This window comes from Anabrus simplex, chromosome 2, assembly GCF_040414725.1.
Source record: "Anabrus simplex isolate iqAnaSimp1 chromosome 2, ASM4041472v1, whole genome shotgun sequence".
In the NCBI taxonomy this organism is placed as follows: Eukaryota; Metazoa; Arthropoda; class Insecta; order Orthoptera; family Tettigoniidae; genus Anabrus; species Anabrus simplex.
In genome coordinates this window covers 192,926,823-192,951,624 of record NC_090266.1, presented here as the reverse complement: position 1 = coordinate 192,951,624, position 24,802 = coordinate 192,926,823, and the positions used below count along the sequence as shown (strand labels likewise).

Sequence of the window (24,802 nt, the reverse complement as noted above, 5' to 3'; positions counted from 1 at the left end):
TCTAAATACCAATTATCACGACTCTAACTTCTTCAGTTTTTTTATTTATGTGTCCTCATGAAAGGAATTCAGCTCCTTTTCACTCCCGCCCCCCAGAAGATGGTTCACCCCCCCCCCCCAACGCGCTTTTCTTTGTTTATAAAGGAGATCAAAATACCAATTTTCACGTCTGTAACAACTTTAGTTTTATTAGATATATGTATTATCATACAATTAAGTGAATTAATGTTTCAATTCGTTCACTCCCCTCCCCGTTCATTGGATTTTCCGAGAATACGTGTTTCTTTAATTTTAAAGCAGATTCCAAATATTAAATTTCACGACTGGAACACCTTCATTTTTGAGATATCAGTAGCCTCATTAAAAGAATTCAACACCATTTTCAGTCACTTTTACCCCCCCCTCCACCCAAGTGGTATTTTCGAAAACTAAAAATACACGCTTATTTATTTTTAATAGAGATAAAAAATACCATATTTCACTTCTGTAACATGTTAAGTTTCTTGAGATATACTCTAGAAATTCTCATTTTAAAATTTCACCCCTTTTTAGTTCCCCTTAAGTGGAGTTTCCGAAAACAAATCACCTATGTTTCTTTACATTTCCAGGAGATTCCAAATACCCACTTTTAACGTCTGTAACATTTTAAGTTTCTCAGATATTCTGTAGATATAGTCTTTCAAAACATTCACCCCAATTTGTCACTCCTGTTTAACCGCCATTAATTGGATTTTCCAAAAGCAAAAAAATACGCGTTTCTTTATTTTTAAAGGAGATCCCATATACAAATTTTCAGTTCTGTAATATCTTCAGTTTCTGAGATATACGTATCCTCATTAAAGGCATTGAACCCATTATTCACCCTTTTACACCAGTCCTATTGGGATTTACAGAAAACAAAAAAATACGTGTTCCTTTATTTTCAAGGGAGATTCTAAATACTAATTTTTACATCTGTAAACTTTTAAAGTTTTAAGATTTAGACACACTCATTTGAAAAATTCACCCCCCTTTTCACCCCCCATTATTTGGATTTTCAAAAACGAAAAAATACCTGTTTAATTATTTTTAAGGTAGATCTCAAATACCAATTTTCAGGTCTGTAATATCTTCAAGTTCTGAAATATAAGTAGCCTCATTAAAGGCATTCATCCCCTTTTTCACCCTTTTCCACCCTTCCTATTGGGATTTTCCGAAAACAAAAAATACATTTTTCTGTATTTTTAAAGGAGATTCTAAATACCAATATTTACATCTATAAACTTTAAAAGTCTTGAGATATAAATACACTCATTTTAAAAATTTCCCCCCTCTCCACCCCCATTAATTTGATTTTCCAAAAACAAAAAATACGTGTTTCTTTTTTTTAAAGGAGATCCCAAACACCAATTTTCAGGCCTGTAATATCGTCAGTTTCTGAGATATAAGCATTCTCATTAAAGGCATTCAACCCCTTTTACACCCCTTTTCACCTCTCCTGTTGGGATTATCCGAAAACAAAAAATGCTTGTTTCTTTATTTTTAATGAAGATTCTAAATACCAATTTTTACATCTGTAAACTTTAAAGGTTTTGAGATACAGATGCACTGATTTTAAAAATTCACCCCCCCCTTTTCACCCTCTCATTAATTGGATTTTCCAAAAACAAAAAAATACGTGTTTCTTTATTTTTAAAAGCAATCAAACGTACCAGTTTTCAGGTCTGTAATATCTTCAGTTTCTGAGATATAAGTACCAGTATCCTGATTAAAGGCATTCAACCCCTTTTTCACCCTTTTCACCCCTCCGTTTGGGATTTTCTGAAAATAAAAAAATATGTATATCTTAATTTTAAAAGAAGATTCTAAATACCAATTTTCACATCTGTAAACTTTAAAATTTTCGAGATATAGATACACTTATTTTAAAATTTCACCCCCCTTTTCACCCCTTTAGCGAAGGAATATCCAAAAATCCTCTCTTAGCGAGCACCTACATCTTAATGTGAATATATCCCCAAAATTTCATTTCTCTATGTCCAGTAGTTTTGGCTCGGCGATGATGAATCAGTCAGTCAGTCAGTCAGTCAGTCAGTCAGTCAGTCAGTCAGTCAGTCAGGACAAGTTATTATATATATATATATATATATATATATAGATTGTGATCTCTCCTACTTTTAAAGACACCAGTCAAACTCATTCGTCTACTAATGTCATTCCACGCCATCTCTTCGTGACAGCTCGGAACATACCACTTAGTCGAGCAGCTCGTCTTCTTTCTCCCAAGTCTTCCCAGCCCAAACTTTGCAACATTTTTGTAACGTTACTCTTTTGTCGGAAATCATTCAGAACAAATCAAGCTTTTTTCTTTGGAATTTTTCCAGTTCATGATTCAAGTAATCCTGGTGAGGGTCCCATACACTGGAACCATACTATAGTTGGGGTCTTACAAGAGACTTACAGTATATGCACTCTCCTTTACACCCTACTACAACCACTAAATACCCTCATAACCATGTGCAGAGATCTGTATCCTTTATTTACAATCCCATTTATGTGATTAGCCCAATGAAGATCTTTCCTGATATTAAGTCCCAGATCCCGAAAAGGAACTTTCACCCCATTAATGCAGTAATTAAAACTCAGAGGACTTTTCCTATTTGTGAAATTCACAACCTGGCTTTTAACCACGTTTATCAACATACCATTGCCTGCTGTCCATCTCACAACATTATCGAGGACATTTTGCAGTTGCTCACGATCTTGTAACTTATTTGTTACTCTGTACAGGATAACATCATCCGCAAAAGCCTTATCTCTGATTCCACTTGTTTACTCATATCATTGATATACTGTATATATATACAGTTGAACCTGCTTTATACGTAACTCTGTTCTACCTAATTCGTATTTGTACGTAATTTCCTTTAGGTCCCGGCGAAATATAATTTAAAAGCGTGTTAATTAAACCTTATTTGTACGTAATCGGTTTATACGTAATTCGCTGTTATACGTATTAAGTGTCAGTGAAATATAACTGAGTTTTGAGTAATGGCAATGAGAATGTACTTCTTAAAAAGAAACTACGGTACTTACGAAGTTTCCTCTTTGTCGGCGTAGGCGGAAGTAGAGCGATCGGGTTTCGGTGTTCAAACAGAACACAGAGAGTTTCGCCGAGTGACATTGTTGACCCTTACTTACTGGCGGCTTAACAAAGGCGAGTTCCCTTCGCTCCTCCACTATCTTCGTCGTTTTTGACACGCCGCCAAAGATTAAGATACATTATACGCAAAGTGGGCGGTTTTGGTGCGGAAACAAACGAAAATACAGTAAATTTGTTTGAATATGAGAATGTCTTTCGTGGGAACAACGGAGAAGTAAAATGTCTACGATGCTGGTATCTGGTGTTGACTGTTGAACAGTAGTTTGTCATTCAGTTGCTTTTGATTAGCCATGGAGAACAGAAAAAGGAAAAGTTATACGAGAAGTGGACGCTAATCCACACAAAACAAAAACTGAAATTGCTTAGGGATTGCTTATACAACGTTATGTACAGTCATCAGTAAAAGAAACACTATTTTGGATGAGTTCTTAAAAGTGGGTTCAAAATCAGCAAAGCGCAGCCGTCAGCAAGAAGGAAGGTACGTAGATGTGGAGAAAGCTCTTTTCACATGGTTCCAGCATCAGCGGGCTGCAGCACTACCAATTAGTGGAGACATGCTGAAGGCAAAGGCGATAGATTTAGCTAAAATGGTGAGTATCACTGATGTTTTCAAGGCTTCATCAGGATGGTTGCAAGGATTTAAAGATCGTCATGGAATCACAGGGAGAACAATTTGCGGTGACTCAAAATCTGTGGACGACGTCACGGTGCAACACTGGAAAGAAGAGGTTCCGCCGGGTATCGTAAGCGATTATCAGCCTCCAGACATCTACAACTGCGATGAGACTGGCCTATTCTACAATCTCATTCAATAGAAAACATTAGCTGAAAAAGGTGACTCATGCCATGGAGGGAAGAAAAGTGAAATTCGTGTAACTGTACTTCTCGCCACCAATGCAGATGGATCTGACAAGTGATAGGAAAATCGAAGAATCCGAGGTGTTTTAAGGAAAACAAAACCTACGGAATATGAATCCAATGGAACAGTGGTTGAAAAAACTGGACATTAAAATGAAAAAGAAACAGAAGATCCTTCTTCTTATGGATCGATGTGCAGCAAATCCACCTCAATTCTTCTGGGTAATGTCCGAGTGGAATTTCCCTCGTACAGTACCAGTATTCTACAACAGCTCGATTTGGGCATCATTGCAAATTTCAAAGTGCATTATAGAAAATTGCTGGTTCAACATTTAATAACACTGAGTGATGCAGGAAATGAACCTCTCTCCATTATTTTGCTACAAGCCATGGATTTTGTTTCGGCTGCCTAGAAGCAGGTGTCATCCTCCACAATCAGCACCTGTTTCCGCAAACCTGGTGTCTTACTAGAAGAGGCTGCCTCTAATGATGATTATGGGGACAAAGTTTTGTCTGGCAATGAGCTAACGCTACCGGAGGGTGTAGAATTCTATACTTTTGTGGAGAACTACCGGATAAAGAGATTATTGCTCATCTATGCCAACAACGCGGCGGTTATGGTGATGGACCAACTACAAGCGATAGTGACATTGGAGATGGTGATAACGACTTGAATCTTGACACCTGAACTGAGTGAAGTGTTAAGTGCAATCGAAGTGTGTAGGCGTTACATCAGTGCGAAAAGTTGTAGTGAAAATGCTTTGAATTCATTACTAAGTTTGCTAAAGGAGATTTATGGCCTTAATACAAGAAAAGTGAAACAGCCAAACTTTAAGGTTGGACCAAGTTCAAATAATATTTTCTGTCCTAATGTATTTATTATTTGCAAGGGTTTACACATGTAGGCCTATTACATTGGTTTTTCGATAAATATGTGAAGCATTGCGTAAGTCTGATTTCTAAGTAATTCTTAGTTACAAGTAGTTTTTTCCCTTCCCCTGTATATATATATATATATACTGTATATAAGAAAATATAATGGTCCAATAATACTGCCTTAAGGAATTCCCCTCTTAATTATTGCAGGGTCAGATAAAGTCTCGCCTACTCTAATTCTCTGAGATCTATTTTCTAGAAATATGGCAACACATTCAGTCACTCTTTTGTCTAGTCCAATTGCACTCATTTCTGCCAGTAGTCTCCCATGATCCACCCTATCGAATGCTTTAGACAGGTCAATCGCGAACAGTCCATTTGACCTCCTGAATCCAAGATATCTGCTATATCTTGCTGGAATCCTACAAGTTGAGCTTCAGCGGAATAACCTTTCCTAAACTCGAACTGTCTTCTATCGAAGCAGTTATTAATTTTGCAAACATGCCTTCCCAAAGCTTACATGCAACACATGTCAAACTTACTGGCCTGTAATTTTCAGCTTTATGTCTATCACCCTTTCCTTTATGCACAGGGGCTACTATAGCAACTCTCCATTTATTTGGTAGAACTCCTTCATGCAAACAATAGTGAAATAAGTACTTCAGATATGGTACTATATCCCAACCCATTATCTTTAGTATATCCCCAAAAATCTTATCAATTTCAGCCGATTTTCTAGTTTCCAACTTTTATATCTTATTGTAAATGTCATTGTTATCATATGTAAATTTTAATACTTCTTTAGCATTAGTCACCTTTTCTATCTGGACATTATCCTTGTAACCAACAATCTTTACATACTGCTGACTAAATACCTCTGAATACTTCGTCTCAAGGACAACTTAAAGAATACAGTACTGCGATATTTCTTATGGAGTTGATATTCCCCTCATTTAGAGATTGATAACCAGGCCTAGTTTTGACCGATGCGGTCAGTTACGCACCAGTTAGTAACATTCTATCAAGAATCAAATCTGATTCCCAATATTCACAATACTTCTCAGAATATCAGGGAATCATTTTTCTAAGAATTTAATGACTCCGTTTGGATCATAAACAGATCCAGTAGACCACGAATGTTTAGCGCTTTTAAGCTAATGCTGCCTCACCCCTTGACCTTGGAATGTTAATTGCTTCCAAGCTAATATTGCCACAGCTATGGACTTCGCAGACATATGGGTTCTAAACCCACATCATTACCAACTTCTTGCCTTAGAAATCTCCGACTCGTTGGCTGAATGGTCAGCGTACTCGCCTTCGGTTCAGAGGGTCCCGGGTTCTATTCCCGGCCGGGTCGGGGATTTTAACATCCATTGGTTAATTCTAATGGACCGAGTTCGATAGCTGCAGCCGCTTAAGTGTGGCCAGTATCCAGTAATCGGGAGATAGTGGGTTCGAGCCCCACTGTCGGCAGCTCTGAATAGGGTTTTCCGTGGTTTCCCATTTTCACACCAGGAAAATACTGGGGCTGTACCTTCATTAAGGCCACAGCCACTTCCTTCCCATTCCTAGGCCTTTCCTATCCCATCGTCGCCATAAGACCTATCTGTGTCGGTGCGACGTACGTAAAGCAAATAGAAAAAAATTCCAATGGCTCGGGGGCTGGGTGTTTGTGCTGTCTCCAACATCCCTGCAACTCACACACCACACATAACACTATCATCCACCACAATAACACGCAGTTCCCTACACATGCAGATGCCGCCCACCCTCATCGGAGGGTCTGCTTTACAAGGGCTGCACTCGGCTAGAAATAGACACGAAATTATTATTATTGCCTTAGAAATAAATAAATAAATAAATAAATAAATAAATAAATAAATAAATAAATAAATAATAAAACATGCACGCTCCTCCGGGACGTAGTCCTTCGAGAAGACAAACATGCTTCATCGTACCCGAAGCAAGTTTAATCGAAATGTTTTGCGCAGTTTGTAAACAGCACTATGCTAAACAAAAGAGAAGCACACAGTTGTTTATGGATTCAGGCTTAGATTCAGAAATTCATTGAATGAGTGTAGTGGACCATGCTGCACCTTATTTAAGGCCACGGTCGCAAACTTCCCAGTCCTGACCCTTTTCTCTTCCAGCGTTGCAGGAATGTCTGTTAGTGCAACACCAAGTACTGTTGTTAGTACTGAGATGTTCCATATTCTTGAATATCTTCAATACGTCACCGTTACACTGCTGCTCATTATGTTCAATGTATGTGTTACTGAGAATGTTATGTGCTGTTTTGTACGTACATACTACATGCAGTAGAAAATAGCTTCAATAATAATTCATCATTCGGCTTAAAATCTTGAAATAAGATCGGAATAAGAGGATTTTTATATGTTAGTTGACACAAACCTTAAACTTGGCTGGGAGTTCGGGGGGGTGGGGGGGTGGAGGAGGAGGGAGGGGAGATAAAACGGTCGGTTTGATTTAAATAGGCCCACCATTGCAAGGATTTACAAAATTATTGTGTCTGTCTGTCTGTCTGTCTGGTCATCAGCCCAAAGACTGGATGGATCCTCAAATAACTCCGGGGGATAGTGGGTTCGAATCCCACTGTCAGCAGCCCTGAAGATGGTTTTCCGTGGTTTCCCATTTTCACACCAGGCAAATGCTGGAGCTGTACCTTAATTAAGGTCACGGCCGCTTCCTTCCAACTCCTAGGCCTTTCCTATCCCATCGTCGCCATAAGACCTTTCTGTGTCGGGGCGGCGTAAAACCACTAGCAAAAAAAGCAAATAACTCCACCAAAGGTCTTGTGGTTATTTAAAAACTGCAAAAAACGATAATTGCGCCATAATGAGGCGTACTAGGCAAGATGAGGAGTGAGGTAGTTAGCCATTACTTTCCTCTCTGAGCCAGAAAGTGCTATTGCAGCACGTATGACCTTATGAGTAACACCTTTCATAACAATCAGATGCGCTGGTTGTGTTCTGAATGCCATTAATCGGCACTACCCATACCTCATGGATAAGACTGGGACTTCGGTGGAAGCTACATTTTGTTCTGGCCTGTGCCAAGAGAGAGGCGCAAAAGTAATATTATTAAACGTTTTATTATTATAAAAAAACCAAACCCCATGGCACTACAGCCCTTGAAGGGCCTTGGCCTACCAAGCGACCGCTGCTCATCCCGAAGGCCTGCAGATTACGAGGTGTCGTGTGATCAGCACAACGGATCCTCTCGGCCGTTATCTTTGGCTTTCTAGACCGGGGCCGCTATCTAACCGTCAGATAGCTTCTCAATTCTAATCACGTAGGCTGAGTGGACCTCGAACCAGCCCTCAGGTCCAGGTAAAAATCCCTGACCTGGCCGGGAATCGAACCCGGGGCCTCCGAGTAAGAGGCAAGCACGCTACCCCTACACCACGGGGCCGGCGTTTTATTCTTATATGAAATTGGAAAGAATCGCAGAAATAATTTAACCCCTCTTCAGATCAAGCTTTTCACATGCTTGAACATCTTACAATCTTACAATTTAGCATCTTACATCCTATTATCATCACCATCTGTTTACCCTCCAGGTTCGGTTTTTCCCTCGGACTCAGCGAGGGATCCCACCTCTACCGCCTCAAGGGCAGTGTCCTGGAGCTTCAGACTCTTGGTCGTGGGATACAACTGGGGAGAATGACCAGTACCTCGCCCAGGCGGCCTCACCTGCTATGCTGAACAGGGGCCTTGTGGAGGGATGGGAAGATCGGATGGGATAGGCAAGGAAGAGGGAAGGAAGCGGCCGTGGCCTTAAGTTAGGTACCATCCCGGCATTCGCCTGGAAGAGAAGTGGGAAACCACGGAAAACCACTTCCAGGATGGCTGAGGTGGGAATCGAACCCACCTCTACTCAGTTGACCTCCCGAGGCTGAGTGGACCCCGTTCCAGCCCTCGTACCACTTCTCAAATTTCGTGGCAGAGCCGGGAATCGAACCCGGACCTCCGGGGGTGGCAGCTAATCACGCTAATCACTACACCACAGAGGCGGATCTTACCTCCTATTAAAGTTTATAATTACCCAGCCCTTATTCTTACAATTATACTAGCTACTTATATTTTATTCTTAACATTAGACGACTGGTAATAGATCATAATGCTATTTGCTTTATGTCCCACCAACTACTTTCACGGTTTTCGGAGACGCCGACGTGTCGGAATTTAGTCCCGCAGGAGTTCTTTTACGTTCCAGTATATCTACCGACACGAGTCTGACGTATTTGAACACCTTTAAATACCATCGCACTGAGCCAGGATCGAATCTGCCAAGTTGGGGTCAGAAGGCCAGCACCTCAACCGTCTGAGCCACTCAGCCCGGCTTAGAAGACTGAATATAATTGAGTAATATATTTTAGAATTCCATCGTATTCTCTCATATTATAATACACAAACGGACACCGCAGTATAGTTACACATGTCCGCTGCTGCCGCTCTCCCATAAAGAACAACGTCTCGATGCCCGTTCGCTAGCACAAAATGTACTCACCTCGCCCTCTGCCCGCTTTTCCTTGAGTTGAGTTTGCGTGGTTTAAAATATTATTTAAATTTGGGAAAGAGAACATATTCGTCTTAACGTAAATAAGAAAGAGAAAAATAGAAAGGGAGAAAAAAGACAGGGAAACCCTAAGTTGGTACTGATCTTTTATGTGAATTTGAAAAACACCTTCATTAACGTTTTGCTATGATTGTATTATCGTTATATATTATTATTATTATTATTATTATTATTATTATTATTATTATTATTATTATTATTATGATTTACCAGATAATCTATAAAATTAGTAAGATGTATAATAACTAATTAACAGTATTAGTGGCAAATAGGCCTATGCCTTAATATGGAAGCCAATTGCAAATGACCAAAGCAAAGCAAAGTCACCCCCGAACAGGCCATAAAGGCCCTTGGAGGAGTGGAAGGTAAAGGCTTCCACCATTGTTAACCTCGGCACGTGATGGGGTTGAGTGGTTAACTCTACGCCCGGCCGCCTTTGCCCCCAGGAATTAACCTGGTACTCATTTTTGGTGTAGGCTGAGTGGACCTCAGGGCCATATGCACCTCCGGAAGTGGAAATCTCGTTTCTTAAATTTTACGACTTCCTGGCAAATGACCAAGCTATTTTAAATAACTGATCAACCCTTGAGTTACGGTAACACAGCAAATTAATTCTAATGTTATGCTATAACTGTGGTGTACAGCTTTCTTGCCCTTCTGATGTTGCATTTTCTTGTTGTATATACAGTGGTATATTGATACATTTAAATACTTAAAAATAATTTAATGCAATTGTTTCCTGTTTTAATTGGCGAGAAGCGCTTCTAAGTAACCCGTTACATGCTCGTTCATCTTTAATTTGTCATTTTACGAGTAAGTCTGAAACCTATTTCTGTTACCTCTGCAACCCTGATTGGAAAAAACACAAATATCCATTCCTCTTCAGAGGAATTAACCATGCGCGATTTGAATGCGTAACCAGGCCAGGAACAGAACCCGTGACCTTCTGAATCGAAAGCGTCGGTGCTGACCATTTAGCCAAGGAACCGGACGAGTTTGGTAAGAAATTATTCCTATATTTGAACAGACTGTGGCCACTTACCTTGGAGTGATCATTTCAAGTGTGGTATCATCCATCCATTGGATAGCGCGCATTAAGTCCTGAGGCTCATAAGGACAGGGATACATCCTTTCCTCCAGGTCTTCCTGATCGCAGTGGCAGAATGCAGTGGATAGGTGAACGAATGCCTAAACAAAGCAGAAAAATGCGATTTTATTAAAGAACCAAAGATATTCACTAAAGGTGTGACAATAATATACGGCCGACATTTCAGAATACATACCTCACACGAAGAAGATGTTATATGGACATGAGTCTGTGAGCGCTTTATTTCCATCTTACGAATATACAGGGTTATTCACCTAACATGTTACACGCAAATAACTTCTAAACCATTAAGGATATCAGCATTCTGTTTTCATATTCATAAATGGTACGTAGGGTCTTGTAAAGTAACGTGCTACTTAGTCTCATGGGGTGATTTGCAACCGAGATATTGATACTAACTCCATATTTTTAAACAGAACGGCACAAATTTATACAGCTGATTTAAAAGTTCATCTGTGCACAAGTTCAAGTATGTAAATATTTTCAAAATCGGATAATTACTTTTTGAGATGTAAATAAGAACAGCATGCGCGGTTTTGCATGCCGCATCAGACGGCGTGAAGTCGGGCAAGGACATATTGAGGCGCAAGCTGCTTCCTGGCCTTGATTCCAGCCACAGAACGGATACCAGGCATGTACTGTAAACATAATGTGATGTACCGTAACATACCCTGGGTGTGGAACGTTATTGTATGACTGGCGAACACACAACGGGGAAGGGAGATTAAAGTTGTATTGTTTTGTTATGACATGTAATAGGCTGCGCTCAGTTTAGCATTTTTTCTGACGGATGGGAATGGGAAGGATTTGGAAAGAAAGTCGGCCGTGGCCTATCACAAAGGTACCTAACCGGTATTTGCCTGATGTTGAACATTGGACATCATGAAAATCAATGTCTGGTTGGACGAGGCAGGTCTCGAACCTACGCTCTCCCGAATGCGCGCTACTACAGTCGCGCTGGAGCTCTGCGGAGATTAATGCGTGTAAAATAAAACATAAATAATAGTGTTGCTGCCATCTCACCACGATCAGCGCTGAACATTTGCTTTTCTAGAAGGAGCTCTTCCGGTGTTTTGTGTTATGTTCATTTCTCAACTCATAGAGTAGTATGAACTGTACACTAAAACCAGTGACAATTATAGCTTTCGTTATGTTCCTTTCAAGGCAAAGTGCTTATTTTATTCCTTTTAAACACATCAACCCTTTCTGTCCTGTCATTGTGTTCGTCTGTCATACACACTTTGCAAACCCACCACATGTGTACGAGGTGCTTACATGCCTGGTATCCATTCTGTTGCTGAACTCACTCCCAGGAAACTGCTTGCGCCTCAATACGTCCTTGCCCGACTTCACACCGTCTGATGCGACATGCAAAACAGCGCATGCTGTTCTTACTTATATCTCAAAAAGTAATTGTCCAATTTTGAAAATACTTACATATTTGAACTTGTACGCAGATGGACTTTTAAATCAGCTCTATGAATTTGTGCCGTTCCATTTAAAAATATGAACTTGGTATCAATATCTCGCTTGGTAATCACCCCATAAGACTAAGTAGCACGTTATTTTACAAGACCCTACGTACCATTCACGAATGTGAAAACAGAATGCTGATATATTTAATGGTTTAGAAGTTATTTGCGTGTAACATGTTAGGTGAATAACCCTGTATATAATACAATTTGCTTTACGTCGCACCGACACAGATACAGTAGGTCTTATTGTAAAGATAGGATAGGAAAGACCTAAGATTGGAAAGGAAGCGGCCGTGGTCTTAACTAAGGTACAGCCTGGTCTGAAAATGGGAAACCACGGAAAATCATTTTCAGGGCTACCAACAGTGGGGTTGAACCCATTATCTTCCGGATGCAAGCTCACAGCTGCGCGCCCTTAACTGCACGACCAATTCGCCCGGTTACAACTCTACGCAATAGAATAATCATGAGAAACGCACAGGGACAGAACTCTCAGCATACCACATGAAACTCTTTGTAACATGAAACGTTCGAAAAGTCCTCCGTTAACACGGATACATGCATCAAACTGTCGTCGCATTGAATCCCGGATGCGCGGACCTCTCCAGTCTCAGGTACTGAGTTTTATTCTACTCTTCCAAGACAAATAAACCTACCTACCCTGAGTGAGTTCGAAATGTAGTTGAAAAGCTATATATTTCATACTTGTTTGAGACTGGCCACCGGGTGAGTTAGTCGTGTGGTTGGGGGCGCGCGGCTGTGACCTTGCATTCCGGAGATAGTGGGTTCGAATCCTACTGTCGGCAGCCCTGAAGATGGCGTTCCGTGGTTTCCTATTTTGACACCAGGCGAATGCTGGGTCCGTACCTTAATTAAGGCCTCGGCCGCTCCCTTCCAACTCCTAGGCCTTTCCTAACCCATCGTCGCCATAAGACCTATCTGCGTCGGTGCGACGTAAAACTACTAGCAAAAAAAAAGAGACTGGCCATTCCAGTCTCAACTCGACTGCACTGCAGGGTTACCTAAGCCGAAAGAAGCACATGGCAGTAGTACTAGTAGTAGCAGCAGCAGCAGCAGCAGCAGCAGCAGACATAAGACCATTTACATTTGGGAAAGGTAACATATTCGACTTAACGTAAATAAGAAAGGAAGAAATACCACAAGTGTCGAGAAACCAACTGTGATAAGGACTTCTTTATCTACAGTATTTCCCACACACTGATGGGGTCGCGGGTGCGAATTGAGTCACCGAGTCACCTGGAGTAGGTTGTAACATCTTTTAGTTGGTCAGCACTGTGATTCTTCCTTCCTTCCTTCCTTCCTTCCTTCCTTCCTCCCTTTCGGTACACTCGACGAGCCCTTATGCATGCGTGCTCATTGTGTTGTACATAGGTATTAATTGGGACAATTTCGCAGAGTCACGAAATCTAAATGTAAGTTTTAGGTTTACGTCAGCGTCGAGCCAGGAAGGAAAGAAACAGCTGCGTGAAGAAGGACGGACAGCGAAAAACACGACAATACAGCTCATAAACCTGTCCCTACCTGACATAAACCATGGTTAAGAAAGTATACAGACGAAAGAGCGTATGCTTGTCTGGTGAAACAATACATCGCAGGAGACAAAGCCTTGACCGATTGGATGTGCTTGATAAAAGGATGCGCAAAAATATAATATTTTTTAAAGAATTCCCGAAAAGTTTCATAAAAAGAAAACAAACCTTGAGAGAAAGCCGAGAGTTCGGAAACATTTTTCAAGCCGGAAGGGCGGAAGACGAGAGCAAAAGGGCAGATTGAGAACAGACTCCGGTCAACTGATACCAGGGAGGAATCGAAGTTGGTGACGAAATCACCCGACACAAAAGTGACCCCAGGACCGATGACAAATAGAGCGGGATTAAGGATTGTAATATGACTGGATGAGCGTAGGAGGAGCAACAGAAGTGATAAAAAGTGCCAGATCGGATTACCATTCTTTTTATCCGTCTATCAGTAACAATTTACTGGTGTGTTAGCAGTCAAGTACTACATTCGCCCTCCATCAGAGACTATAACAGACTGTCCTCGTACAGTTGAACGTTGGAAGAGCATTTCTTCAGACATAGGGCGCGCGCCACCCGAATATCTCATTTTCCCGACTGCGTCGCGCGATCGTAATATGTACACGGCAGTGCTTAGAGTGTAGACGCATGTGTGAAAGACATGAACAAATCGACGAGTGCAAGTCCAGAGCACAAAAAAAGCGACAATACGAGAGCGCGCGGAAGCTGAAGTGCCGAGTTCAATTCCGATATTACAGAACGAGTGACAGAGTGCGGGTTTGTTCTGTCGGTCATCGCGAAGCGGAGATGCCGTCATTCCTGAACTATGTGTATGCAGAGACACATTGATCCAGCTGTTGAAATCACCCTAGCCAGATGTAATATATAATATTCACGTAGCCATAAACTCTTTATAGTTAAGCCAAACAGCTAAACCTCACAAATTCGCATACAAATGTTACCAGGCTACTAATCAGTCAACAACGACCGAGGTTCAGCACAGCTGGTCCCGGTAGCAGCAGCATCACAGAGGGACCGAGACTATGGAACGAGACGTCAGGAACAGACTCATGGAGAATGAGTTTCTGGAACATCCTCCGACGATGAAGGTGAACGAGTAAAACTGCATGGGGCCATCCAGCCTGAGACAAAGATGAGTAGCTTTTTTAAATTCCCAAGAATGTAATACTTTACGTAGTTAATTATAGGGTTCTCTTGTACATCGTAGTCATAATTAAATACTTCCTTTGATCAATTCTTAGTGACGAGGCAACTGCCAGATTTATTTAACTAAAATGATGATAATATGGTCCGTGAATCGTATTCATTTGATAGTAAAGTAACAAGCACCGGGCGAGTTGGCCGTGCGGTTATGGGCACGCGGCTGTGAACTTGCATCCGGGAAATAGTAGGTTCGAATCCCACTGTCGGCAGCCCTGAAGATGGTTTCCTGTGGTTTCCCATTTTCACACCAGGCAAATGCTGGGACTGTACCTTAATTAAGGCCACGGTCGCTTCCTTCCAACTTCTAGGCCTTTCCTATCCCATCGTCACCATAAGACCTATCTGTGTCGGTCCGGCGTAAAGCCGTTAGCAAAAAAACAGTAAAAAGCATGTCATTTTAAGTTAATTTATATCAGGGTATATTCATCTTCTTATTAATCAGTAAACCTAAAGGACCAAGTAAGCATATCAGCCTCTAAGATCATGTCAGGTCTAGCGTAGTTGAGTATTTTGCATGCCCAGTGTTATGAATATAAACATGGATGTGAGAACCATTCTGCGAGTGCGATTTTGAATGAAATTATTGTCATTTCCGGTTTATTTGTGTTTAGATACTCGTCGTTGAAAATCTTGCCTGTTCAAATTGGAACAAGGGTCAGTGTGAATTTAGATGTGAATCGCAGGCTTAATTAGAAATCAGTTGAAAGCAGTAGGTCGTGGTTAAATAATTGCTCGTCGCCATAAGACCTATCTGTGTCGGTGCGACGTAAAGCAAATAGCAAAAAAATAAAAAAATAAAATAAATTGCTGGACGCAGAGAGGAATCGTCGAACGAAGTCAATCAGTTAGGTCGAAAGAGGTGTTGGGATAGAATCGTCATTTACATGCCATGAGAAAGCAGATAGATAATGTAGTTCATGTAGGACTGTGGAATTACTGTATTTTATTGTGAAGTTCATACAGGAGTTCGATAGAGAACCGTTAGTGCCATGAATAGACAATTAATTGACAGGCCTTGGGGACAGTAATAATGATGTTTAGCAGCATGTTCTTCGAAGTGCAGGCGGGGCCGTGGTTACCAGCGTCTTAGATTGCGCATTTTGAATTTTCGAGAGGAATTAATGAATTAGAGGAGCCTGTGACCTCTCGCAAGTACTGGACGTAGGGATCGTCTAAAGAGAGAGATATAGCCCCGAGGATTGTTTAGATAGTAGCCTATACGCAGGGAATATCCCTAGTAATTATATATGAGAGAGTAATCATAGCCATTCTGATCCTTTGCATCAGATTAGAAACGATGACACATAATTAGGAAATCATTAGAGGAGATTAATTTAGAGAGCGTAAATTGAGATTCACAGACAGTTAATCAGCTTCGGTATGCATGAGAAACGATGAACGTGGAATGGCGGAGGTCTCTCTTGGTCAGAGTGTGTTTTCTTTTATGTATATTTGTGAGAATGACATGATTTTACAGGTGCGTGTGCTACAGGCCAATTTATTGATTTGATTTATTGTAAATATGTGTTTTATCGTGGTGTATTGAAATCCACGTGAGGGTTTTAGGTCATTGCGTGTAACTTTATTGTGTGTGTAATTAGTTATTGCGATTCAAATACGATTATTAAGATAAGTGTAGGCTAAGTGATAACACCCCTAAAATAATTACGTAAAGACGGTTAGGATTTCACCACAGTGTCTGCGGACATAACATTTTAAGCTACTCACTTCTCATTAATGAAATACAAGTCACCCATGATTGAATCACAAGTGTAGTCTGGTTATACTCGAGTTATTTGATTCTGAACTGATAAGCGTTTCTACGTTGGATTCCGCTTGTTGATGGACTCGTGAATATCTGTTGATATAATGTAAATTTATTTGTGTGTGTTTCTGTTTCGTCGTTTTTATTGAGTTCAATCATTTTGTGGTTTCATGTCTTTCTATTTGAATAAAATTAGTAAATAATTTGACCAATTGTCACCCATTATTTAATAGATAGGTTCACCAGATATTAATGCCGATCTGTCGAAGTATATGTTCCCCTAAATCTGTATTAGCGATAAAATTTTAGACATGCTTAGGGAGGTAGGGCCGGACACGCCTGAGTGACTGGCTAGTAGGGGCATCACCAGATTTTGGTGGCGATATGGGACAATAAGACTATTTAAATTTTGGAAAGGCAACATATTCGTATTAATGTAAGTAAGAAAGGAAGAAATACCACAAGTGTCGAGAATCCAACTGTAATTAGGACTTCTTTATGTACAGTATATCCCATACGCTGGTGGGATCGCGGGTGCGAATTGACTTGGTTGTAACACATCTTCCTTTAGTTGGTCAGCACTGCGATTCTTTCTTTCTTTCTTTCTTTCTTTCTTTCTTTCTTTCTTTCTTTCTTTTTTTTTTGGTATACTCAGTCCCAGTGTCTCCCCTGACATGAGGCCACTGTTATTTATGGAGATGTTGACTCATACTTATATATCCGCCTACTGGGTTGTCAGAAAATTTCCGGTCGTTTTAACAGGAGCGTACACAGTGGTCGGAAATAACGTGAACCGGATATGTGGTCGTTAGAGGGTTGGTCAACTAATAGATAACTTGAAAAACATAATTCGATATTTTTGCACCGTTGTCATTTTATCGCCTGTTGAAGCTAACCAATCAGAGCGCTTCGCGGGCGAATCCAACTGAGCTATTCGAGACGGTATTGCGAAATGTGCACGTGGTTTGAGACCGGCTTGAGAGCCATGCCGAGAAATCAACATCAAACACAATCACACCGTGAGTTTCATCCAGTGTCACCGTAGCGTACTTTCTATAGAGAGATGCAGTCAGCTGGGAGGTCCGTGTTCAAAATCCTCCCGTGGTGAAGTTTTTGCTTCGATTGGTGCTTTCAAGCCGGTCTTAAGCCACGTGCAGATTTAGCAACACCACCTCACAAAGCCTATTTAAATTAGCCCTCGAAGCGATATGATTGCCTAACTTCAGCATGACCAACACTTTAACGCTGATATACTACTACTACTACTACTACTACTACTACTAATAATAATAATAATGCCGGGCAGAGTGGCTCAGACGGTTGAGGCGCTGGCCTTCTGACCCCAACTTGGCAAGTTCGATCCTAGTTCAATCCGGTGATCGAATGTCTCAAATATGTCAGCCTCGTGTCGGTAGATTTACTGGCACGTAAAAGAACTCCTGCGGGACAAAATTCCGGCACCTCGGCGTCTCCGAAAACCGCAAAAGTTGTTAGTGGGACGTAAAGCAAGTAGCATTAATAATAATAATAATAATAATAATAATAATAATAATAATAATAATAATAATAATAATAATAATAATAATTTCGTGTGGCTATTTCTAGCCGAGTGCAGCCCTTGTAAGGCAGACCCTCCGATGAGTGTGGGCGGCATCTGCAATGTGTAGGTAACTGCGTGTTATTGCGGTGAAGGATAGTGTTATATGTAAGTTTCAGGGATGTTGGCAACAGCACAAATACCCATCCCCCGAGCCATTGGAATTAACCAATGAAGTTTAAAGTCCCCGACCCGGCAGGGAATCGAACCCGGAACCCTCTGAACCGGAGGACAGTACGCTGATCATTCATCGAACGAGTCGGACACTTAAACGCTTATATGACCGGTTCACGTTGTTTCCGACCACCCTGTATGTAATATCTGAAAGGAAAACCTGGTATGCTGTAACATACATCATTACTTTTGACTGTCGAAGTAATGTTCTACGGTGATCAATAAAATCTGTGTGTTCGAGTAAATAGGTGAACAAACACTTCAGGTTCGACATAAGGTACTATTATTCTATAAAAGGGGAAAGAAATCGTTACACAGACGTTTAAAAGCATTTGTGACGTGTACAGAGGGTGCACTCTTCAGCGTGTCCCAGCTACATTAGCACCGTGGTTCAGGTTGAGGGTTTCCAATGACGCTGGGATGGAAAAGGGCTATGACCAGCCATGGCCTTAGTTAAGGATAAGCACATCCCTGGTGTGAAAACGAGAAACCACGGAAAACACGTTCTGGGTCACCGACAGGTCAAACTTATCATCTCCCCAATCCAAGTTTTTAGCAAGACTACCCTACCGCTTTGCCAACTCGCTTGATAGTTTGAGTTTTAATAACCTGATGTTATTGGTTTTACGTTCCATTAACCACTTCTCCTACAGGACTTCTTTTAGGTCCTGGTAAATCTACCGATACGAGGCTGGGTACATTCAAATACAACCGGACTGAGTTGGGATCGAACCCACCATCTTAGGTTCAGAACGACAGCTCTCTACCGCCCGAGAAACTCGGCGTGGTAGTTTGAGTTTTGATGATTATGGCCCCGCAAAATGTATATAAAAGCTCGGGGTCAGTTAGCCAAGGGAGGTGCAGCAACTAAACATCCAGGTCATCGGCCCAGCTTGAGTTTTGGCCACTCGACTTTATTTGATACACGTGAATTTTCAGGAAAATTTGCCAGTTTAAACGCCGATTTATAACTGTTAGGTTCTTCAGCCTGCTGAAATTAATTTTGAATAAATACATTTATAAGCCATCTGAAAAGAAAACATAATTGTAACGGAATTACACATAAAAAGAAACAACTTAATTAAAATACAATCTTCTTCTTCTAACGCTTTTCCCACATCTGTGTGGGTGCGGGTGCGAACTGTGCGGAACATGTGGATTTGTCCCTGTTTTACAGCCGGATGCCCTTCCTGACGCAACCCTATATGGAGGGATGTAATCACTATTGTGTGTTTCTGTGGTGCTTGGTAGTGTGAAGTGTTGTCTGAATATGAAGAGGAGATTGTTGGGACAAACACAAACACCCAGTTCCCGGGTCAGAAGGATTAATCAGACGTGCTTAAGATCTCCGACCTGGCCGAGAATCGAACCCGGAACCACCTGGACCAAAGACCAGCACGCTAGCCATTTAGCCATGAAGTCGGACTAATTAAAATATAATCTATTCTATTTTAATTAAGTTGTTTCTTTTCCAAGTATAATTATGTTACCTTATGTTTCCTTTTTTAGGTAGTTTATAAATTTCTTCAAAATTAGTTTCGGCAGACTGAAGAATCTAACAGTTATAAATTAACTGAATCGAAACTGGCTTCAAACATCTATATAAATAAAATTGTAGGGGGTCCGCTGTCTGTAATTTCTTTTGTTTTGCCAATTTTTCAGTTATTTATCCGTTTTAGGTCAACTCAAGACCGAATCGGTGGTTTTTACGTTTCGTGTCTGTTTGTCTGTCTGTCTGTCTGTCTGTCTGTCTGTCTGTCTGTCTGTCTGTTTGTCTGTTCCACCATCACGTCGAAACGGCTGCATAGATCTCAACCAAACTTCATATTTAGAGTACACTCATCCCGGGGAAGGTTTCGATACGCATATCATTTTAAAATCTTTGAATAGACGTGGGGTTCATAGGAAAACCTGAATGTTTTTTCCACCCTCACGTCGAAACGGCTGGATAGATCTCAACCAAACTTCATATTTAGAGTATACTCATCCCGGCTAAGGTTTCAATATGCATATTATTTTAAAATCTTTGAATAGACCGGGGGTTTATACGAAAACCAGAATGGTTTTTCCACCATCACTTCGAAACGGCTGGATAGATCTCAACCAAACTTCATATTTAGAGTACATTCATCCCGGGGAAGGTTTCGATATATATATCATTTTAAAATATTTGAATAGACGGGGGTTTATAGGAAAACCAGAATAGTTTTCCTCCATTTTCTCTTATACTATTGATTTTCTGTAAACTTCGTTTACCGTACGTGAAACGTCTCTTCATTATAAACAACTTTCGTTATGTTCATAATTTACCTTACTCTTCACATGACGGAGAAATTTACAATTTTCCGCTGGTATCATGCTCTGCATTGAGTGACCGACAGAGCGACAACGAACCTACAGGTTACCATGGCAACGTCTCTGACTGCATGCCAGCAGGGAAGTAACGTATTGCCATTTTCCTCATCATGCTTTTAAATTCGTGGTTGTTCCTTGGGTAGAAGGCAAGAGAGGCGTCAATCGGCCTATCTGCGGGATATTGGCGGAATATCGTTGGATGTTATAACCGCCCTCGAATAGATTAAGTAATAACACCATTAGTCATCATCTTATTTGTTTACCTAAGAATCACTGGACCTAAATTTCTCCTCTGTTACCGCTTTATTATATCCATAACTCACACTAGGATAATTTATTGAGGGGCATTTGATTTTCCAATACATTCACTTGGCATTTACATATTTGTCGTTATCCGGCTGTCCTCAGTTATAATCCATTTTCTATTACTTTCAACATTCTTAACTGTATTATTTCTTCCTTAATTACGCCGTATGTACGCGAGTGCTACAAACTACTGGATGTATTTCCACCAAGATTCATATTTAGAATACACCTGTCCTTGATAGGTTTTAGGGCAAATATTGTTTCTAAATCCCTGAACTGACTGGGGGTTTATATGAAACCGAAACAATGATTTTGCACTTCCACAAAATATACACAATCAAACTTAATGGAAATGTACCTACCTTGGTAGAAATTAATTTCTAAACCTTTTTTCTCATGTGCATCATTTCGATACGAGGATTAATAAGGGAGATATCATTAACGGACCGTGTTCCTGTACAAGTCCCATCGGACTTAACTCACGAGCGGGTGCGTGTAAAGCGTATTCCTTACAACTTGAAAACTACTGAAGACATTCGAACCAAAATTTATATTTAGCATCCACCTGTCCAAAGCTAGCTTTTAAACGTAAATAACATTTCATGTTCCGGAATGGACTGGCGGTTTATAGGGAACACAAATGGTGATTTTACTCTTCCACAATATATACAGAACAAGACCAACCTGACTGGAAATCGACCAAACGTGATGGAATTCCACCTCTAAACCTTTTTTTATCATGTGCATTTTTTCGTGAGGAGGATTAATAAGGGAGATATCATGAATGATCACTTTTGCAGGTTAAGTCCAGCGGACATAGCCCAAAAGGTGTTTTACATGGAGCAGATTCTTTATCTATATAAATCAAATCGTAACGACTGTGTGCCTCTACACTGACTATTTTGGCGAAATTTTCGTACAGCTTTCCGTTTAAGGGGTAATAATGACCATCTCCATAATTTTTGGTTTAGTTTCCTGAAAGTCCTAATTTTTACCCGCCTCGCCCAAAATCCACATTGCGGCATAATCTGCCAGAAGAAAAAGAAGATAATTGAAATTTGACAAAATTATACGTTTTAGCCTGTAACGAACGGAAAACATCCTAGATCATTAAATTTTTCACTTTTTATCCCCGAAGAATATCGAAATATGCAGGCAATTTTAATGATGGTGCAGACCTTCGGAAATTCCTATCACATAACGGATTGCACAATCTCCGTTCAATTTGGAATGATCTACAGCCTTGGTCTTATGACTTTTTGCCGTATCTGTATCCCTTTTACGTTTGATTTTTCTCTATTAATCGATGTTAAGTCAATTTGGAATTTTCACATGCATAATTCATACTTTCAATTACTTATATGAAATACAGAATCATCAAACTCTTCACGAAAATTGGCCCACCCACTAGCCATATGTGAGCCAAATGCTATGTATGTAGCTGTCACATAATTATCCGAAAAGTAATGTAATGTGAGATAAACTTACAAAACCTTTACCCTGTTCCACGTTTCTAACTCAATCTGACCCAAGAATAGATGACATATCACCGAGCTCGATAGCTGCAGTCGCTTAAATGCGGCCAGTATCCAGTAATCGGGAGATAGTAGGTTCGAACCCCACTGTCGGCAGCCCTGAAAATGGTTTTCCGTGGTTTCCCATTTTCACACCAGGCAAATGCTGGGGCTGTACCTTAATTAAGGCCACGGCCGCTTCCTTCCCACTCCTAGCCCTTTCCTGTCCCATTGTCGCCATAAGACCTATCTGTGTCGGGGCGACGTAAAACAACTAGCAAAAAAAAAAAAAAAAAAGGATGACATATCATAGGACCAGCCATTTAGGCCACTAAATCCGGCATGTCTTATGGTATAATCCTTTGTCGATATGACGTACGTTTAGTAGCAGTTAATCTGTAAATGAAGGTCTTCAATATTGTAAACACGCATATACTTTCGTATGTCGATCTATATATATTCACTGATGTCGATTTTTAGCGATCGAGAAAGGGTGGGTCTGCTATTGTAATCAGTACTCCCACACAGCGACTTTGACTGGCAGTAGGAAAGGGTTCCTTCTCCAACTCCTGTGTAACTGTCATTAGTAAGGAAGGCCTACAATTGTAATGAATAGTTCCCTTCTCGATTTGACTTGCAGAAGGCAAGTGAGCATGCAGTTTTGTTTAAAACTCCCCTACCCGATTGTGTTTGGCAGTAGGCAAGGGTGCCCGCCATTATTAAGAAATGTCATCATCTAAAATGTGACTGGCATTAGGCATAGTGGCCTGCTATTTTGATGGAAACTCACCAACTTGGTGTGACTGGCAGTAAGCTGGCTGACAGAAGGAAAATGGGCCCGGCATTATAATAACTGCACAACTCAATTTCGAGTGATAGTAGGGTAATTGCCTACCATTATAATAGAAACTCCTCAACTGTAATCTGTCTTGAAGTAGGAAAGGGGGCTGCCATTTTAACGAAAACTCCCCAAATCGATTCTGTCCGCGTAGTAGGCAATGGGGCCTGCAATTATAATGTAAACTTCCCAACTCGATTGTGAGTGGCAGTAGGCAAGTGAGCCTGCCGTTATATCACAAATCCTTAACAAACACTTTACATTGGAAACAACGTACGGGAACCTCCCCAAGCTCTTTCTCGGATAACGCTAAGAGACATGCAATTTTAAAACAATCTTATTTACTGCATGTACACTATTTACTTCGATATTCGAATACAATGTAGAATACCGTAGCGAAGCACGGGTACATTCGCTAGTTACAAATAAAGATTAAACGTCGGTCACAGGGTAAAAAAAAACAAACTGTTAAGTCATTGCAATAATCACTAAATTATGGATTGGAATAATTTATCAAGAGAGATGCTTGACAAATTTCCAACTACTTTGAAATAATTTAAGGATACACAAGGGAATCTGCCACCTAGGCAACAGCTCTAATTGAAGATCACTGGTGACTGTTTGATCCCCCCCCCCCCTAAATTGTGCGACGTTATGTTCAGTGTTTGGTTGGATTTCAAAACCATTATCGACTGCAAATTATTTCCACTTTCACAATATTTATCCGATATTACCAAATTCCTCTTATTTAGGTCTCTGAGGAATCCTTTGAATGGAAATTTATTTGATGATGTCAATGCTTCCAGAAATACAACTTGATGACTTCTTCGTTTCCAAATCAGTCAAGTTCTATATAAACGCAATTTTAATATTACCAGAGTAGTCGATTAAAATAAGATAATATTTTGTTAAATAAAGCCATTAAAATTAATGTTCGGAACTATCCGTACAAATCAATCCTTGTAGTTTCATTAATATTTCTATGAAATCATAGGTCGACTGGGTAATATTTGAATATCTGAAACTATGTTACTATTTAGTTAATTGATTTGTCATCATTTATTTACAATCAGATAATTGTTCATTGCCATGTGGTGTAATTGGTTAGTCTTTGTTGTCCTGTTCTCAAGATTACAGCTTCGGTCCCGGTTCATTTTAGGGTGGTTAAATGCAACAAGTACGAATCATTGGATTCCGGCACGTTAGAGAATTCCTGCGGGACAAAATTGAAAAAATTTGGTTCCTCTGAAAACCGATAGTAATGATTAGGATGTTAAACAAATAGCATTATTATTTTATTGTTCATTGTCATTAAATATGCTACGAAGTAAAATGAATAATTTACGGCACTAGCTAGCTGAAGAAAAATTCCAGTATAAGTGAGTGAAAGGGGGATGCCTAACTGTGGTAGTAAAGGTATTCTCGGTTCAGGT

General features: G+C 40.4%; 1 protein-coding gene across 2 annotated transcripts in view; it reads right to left on the bottom strand.

Moving 5' to 3' along the window:
* Positions 1-24,802, bottom strand: part of LOC136862736 (putative fatty acyl-CoA reductase CG5065) — a 331,924-nt gene that overhangs the window by 50,531 nt on the left and 256,591 nt on the right. For both annotated transcript variants that reach the window (XM_067138961.2, XM_067138962.2), the window contains one exon: positions 10,518-10,663. In XM_067138961.2, the coding sequence (XP_066995062.2) occupies positions 10,518-10,663 (146 nt within the window). The remainder of the gene's footprint in view (positions 1-10,517; positions 10,664-24,802) is intronic.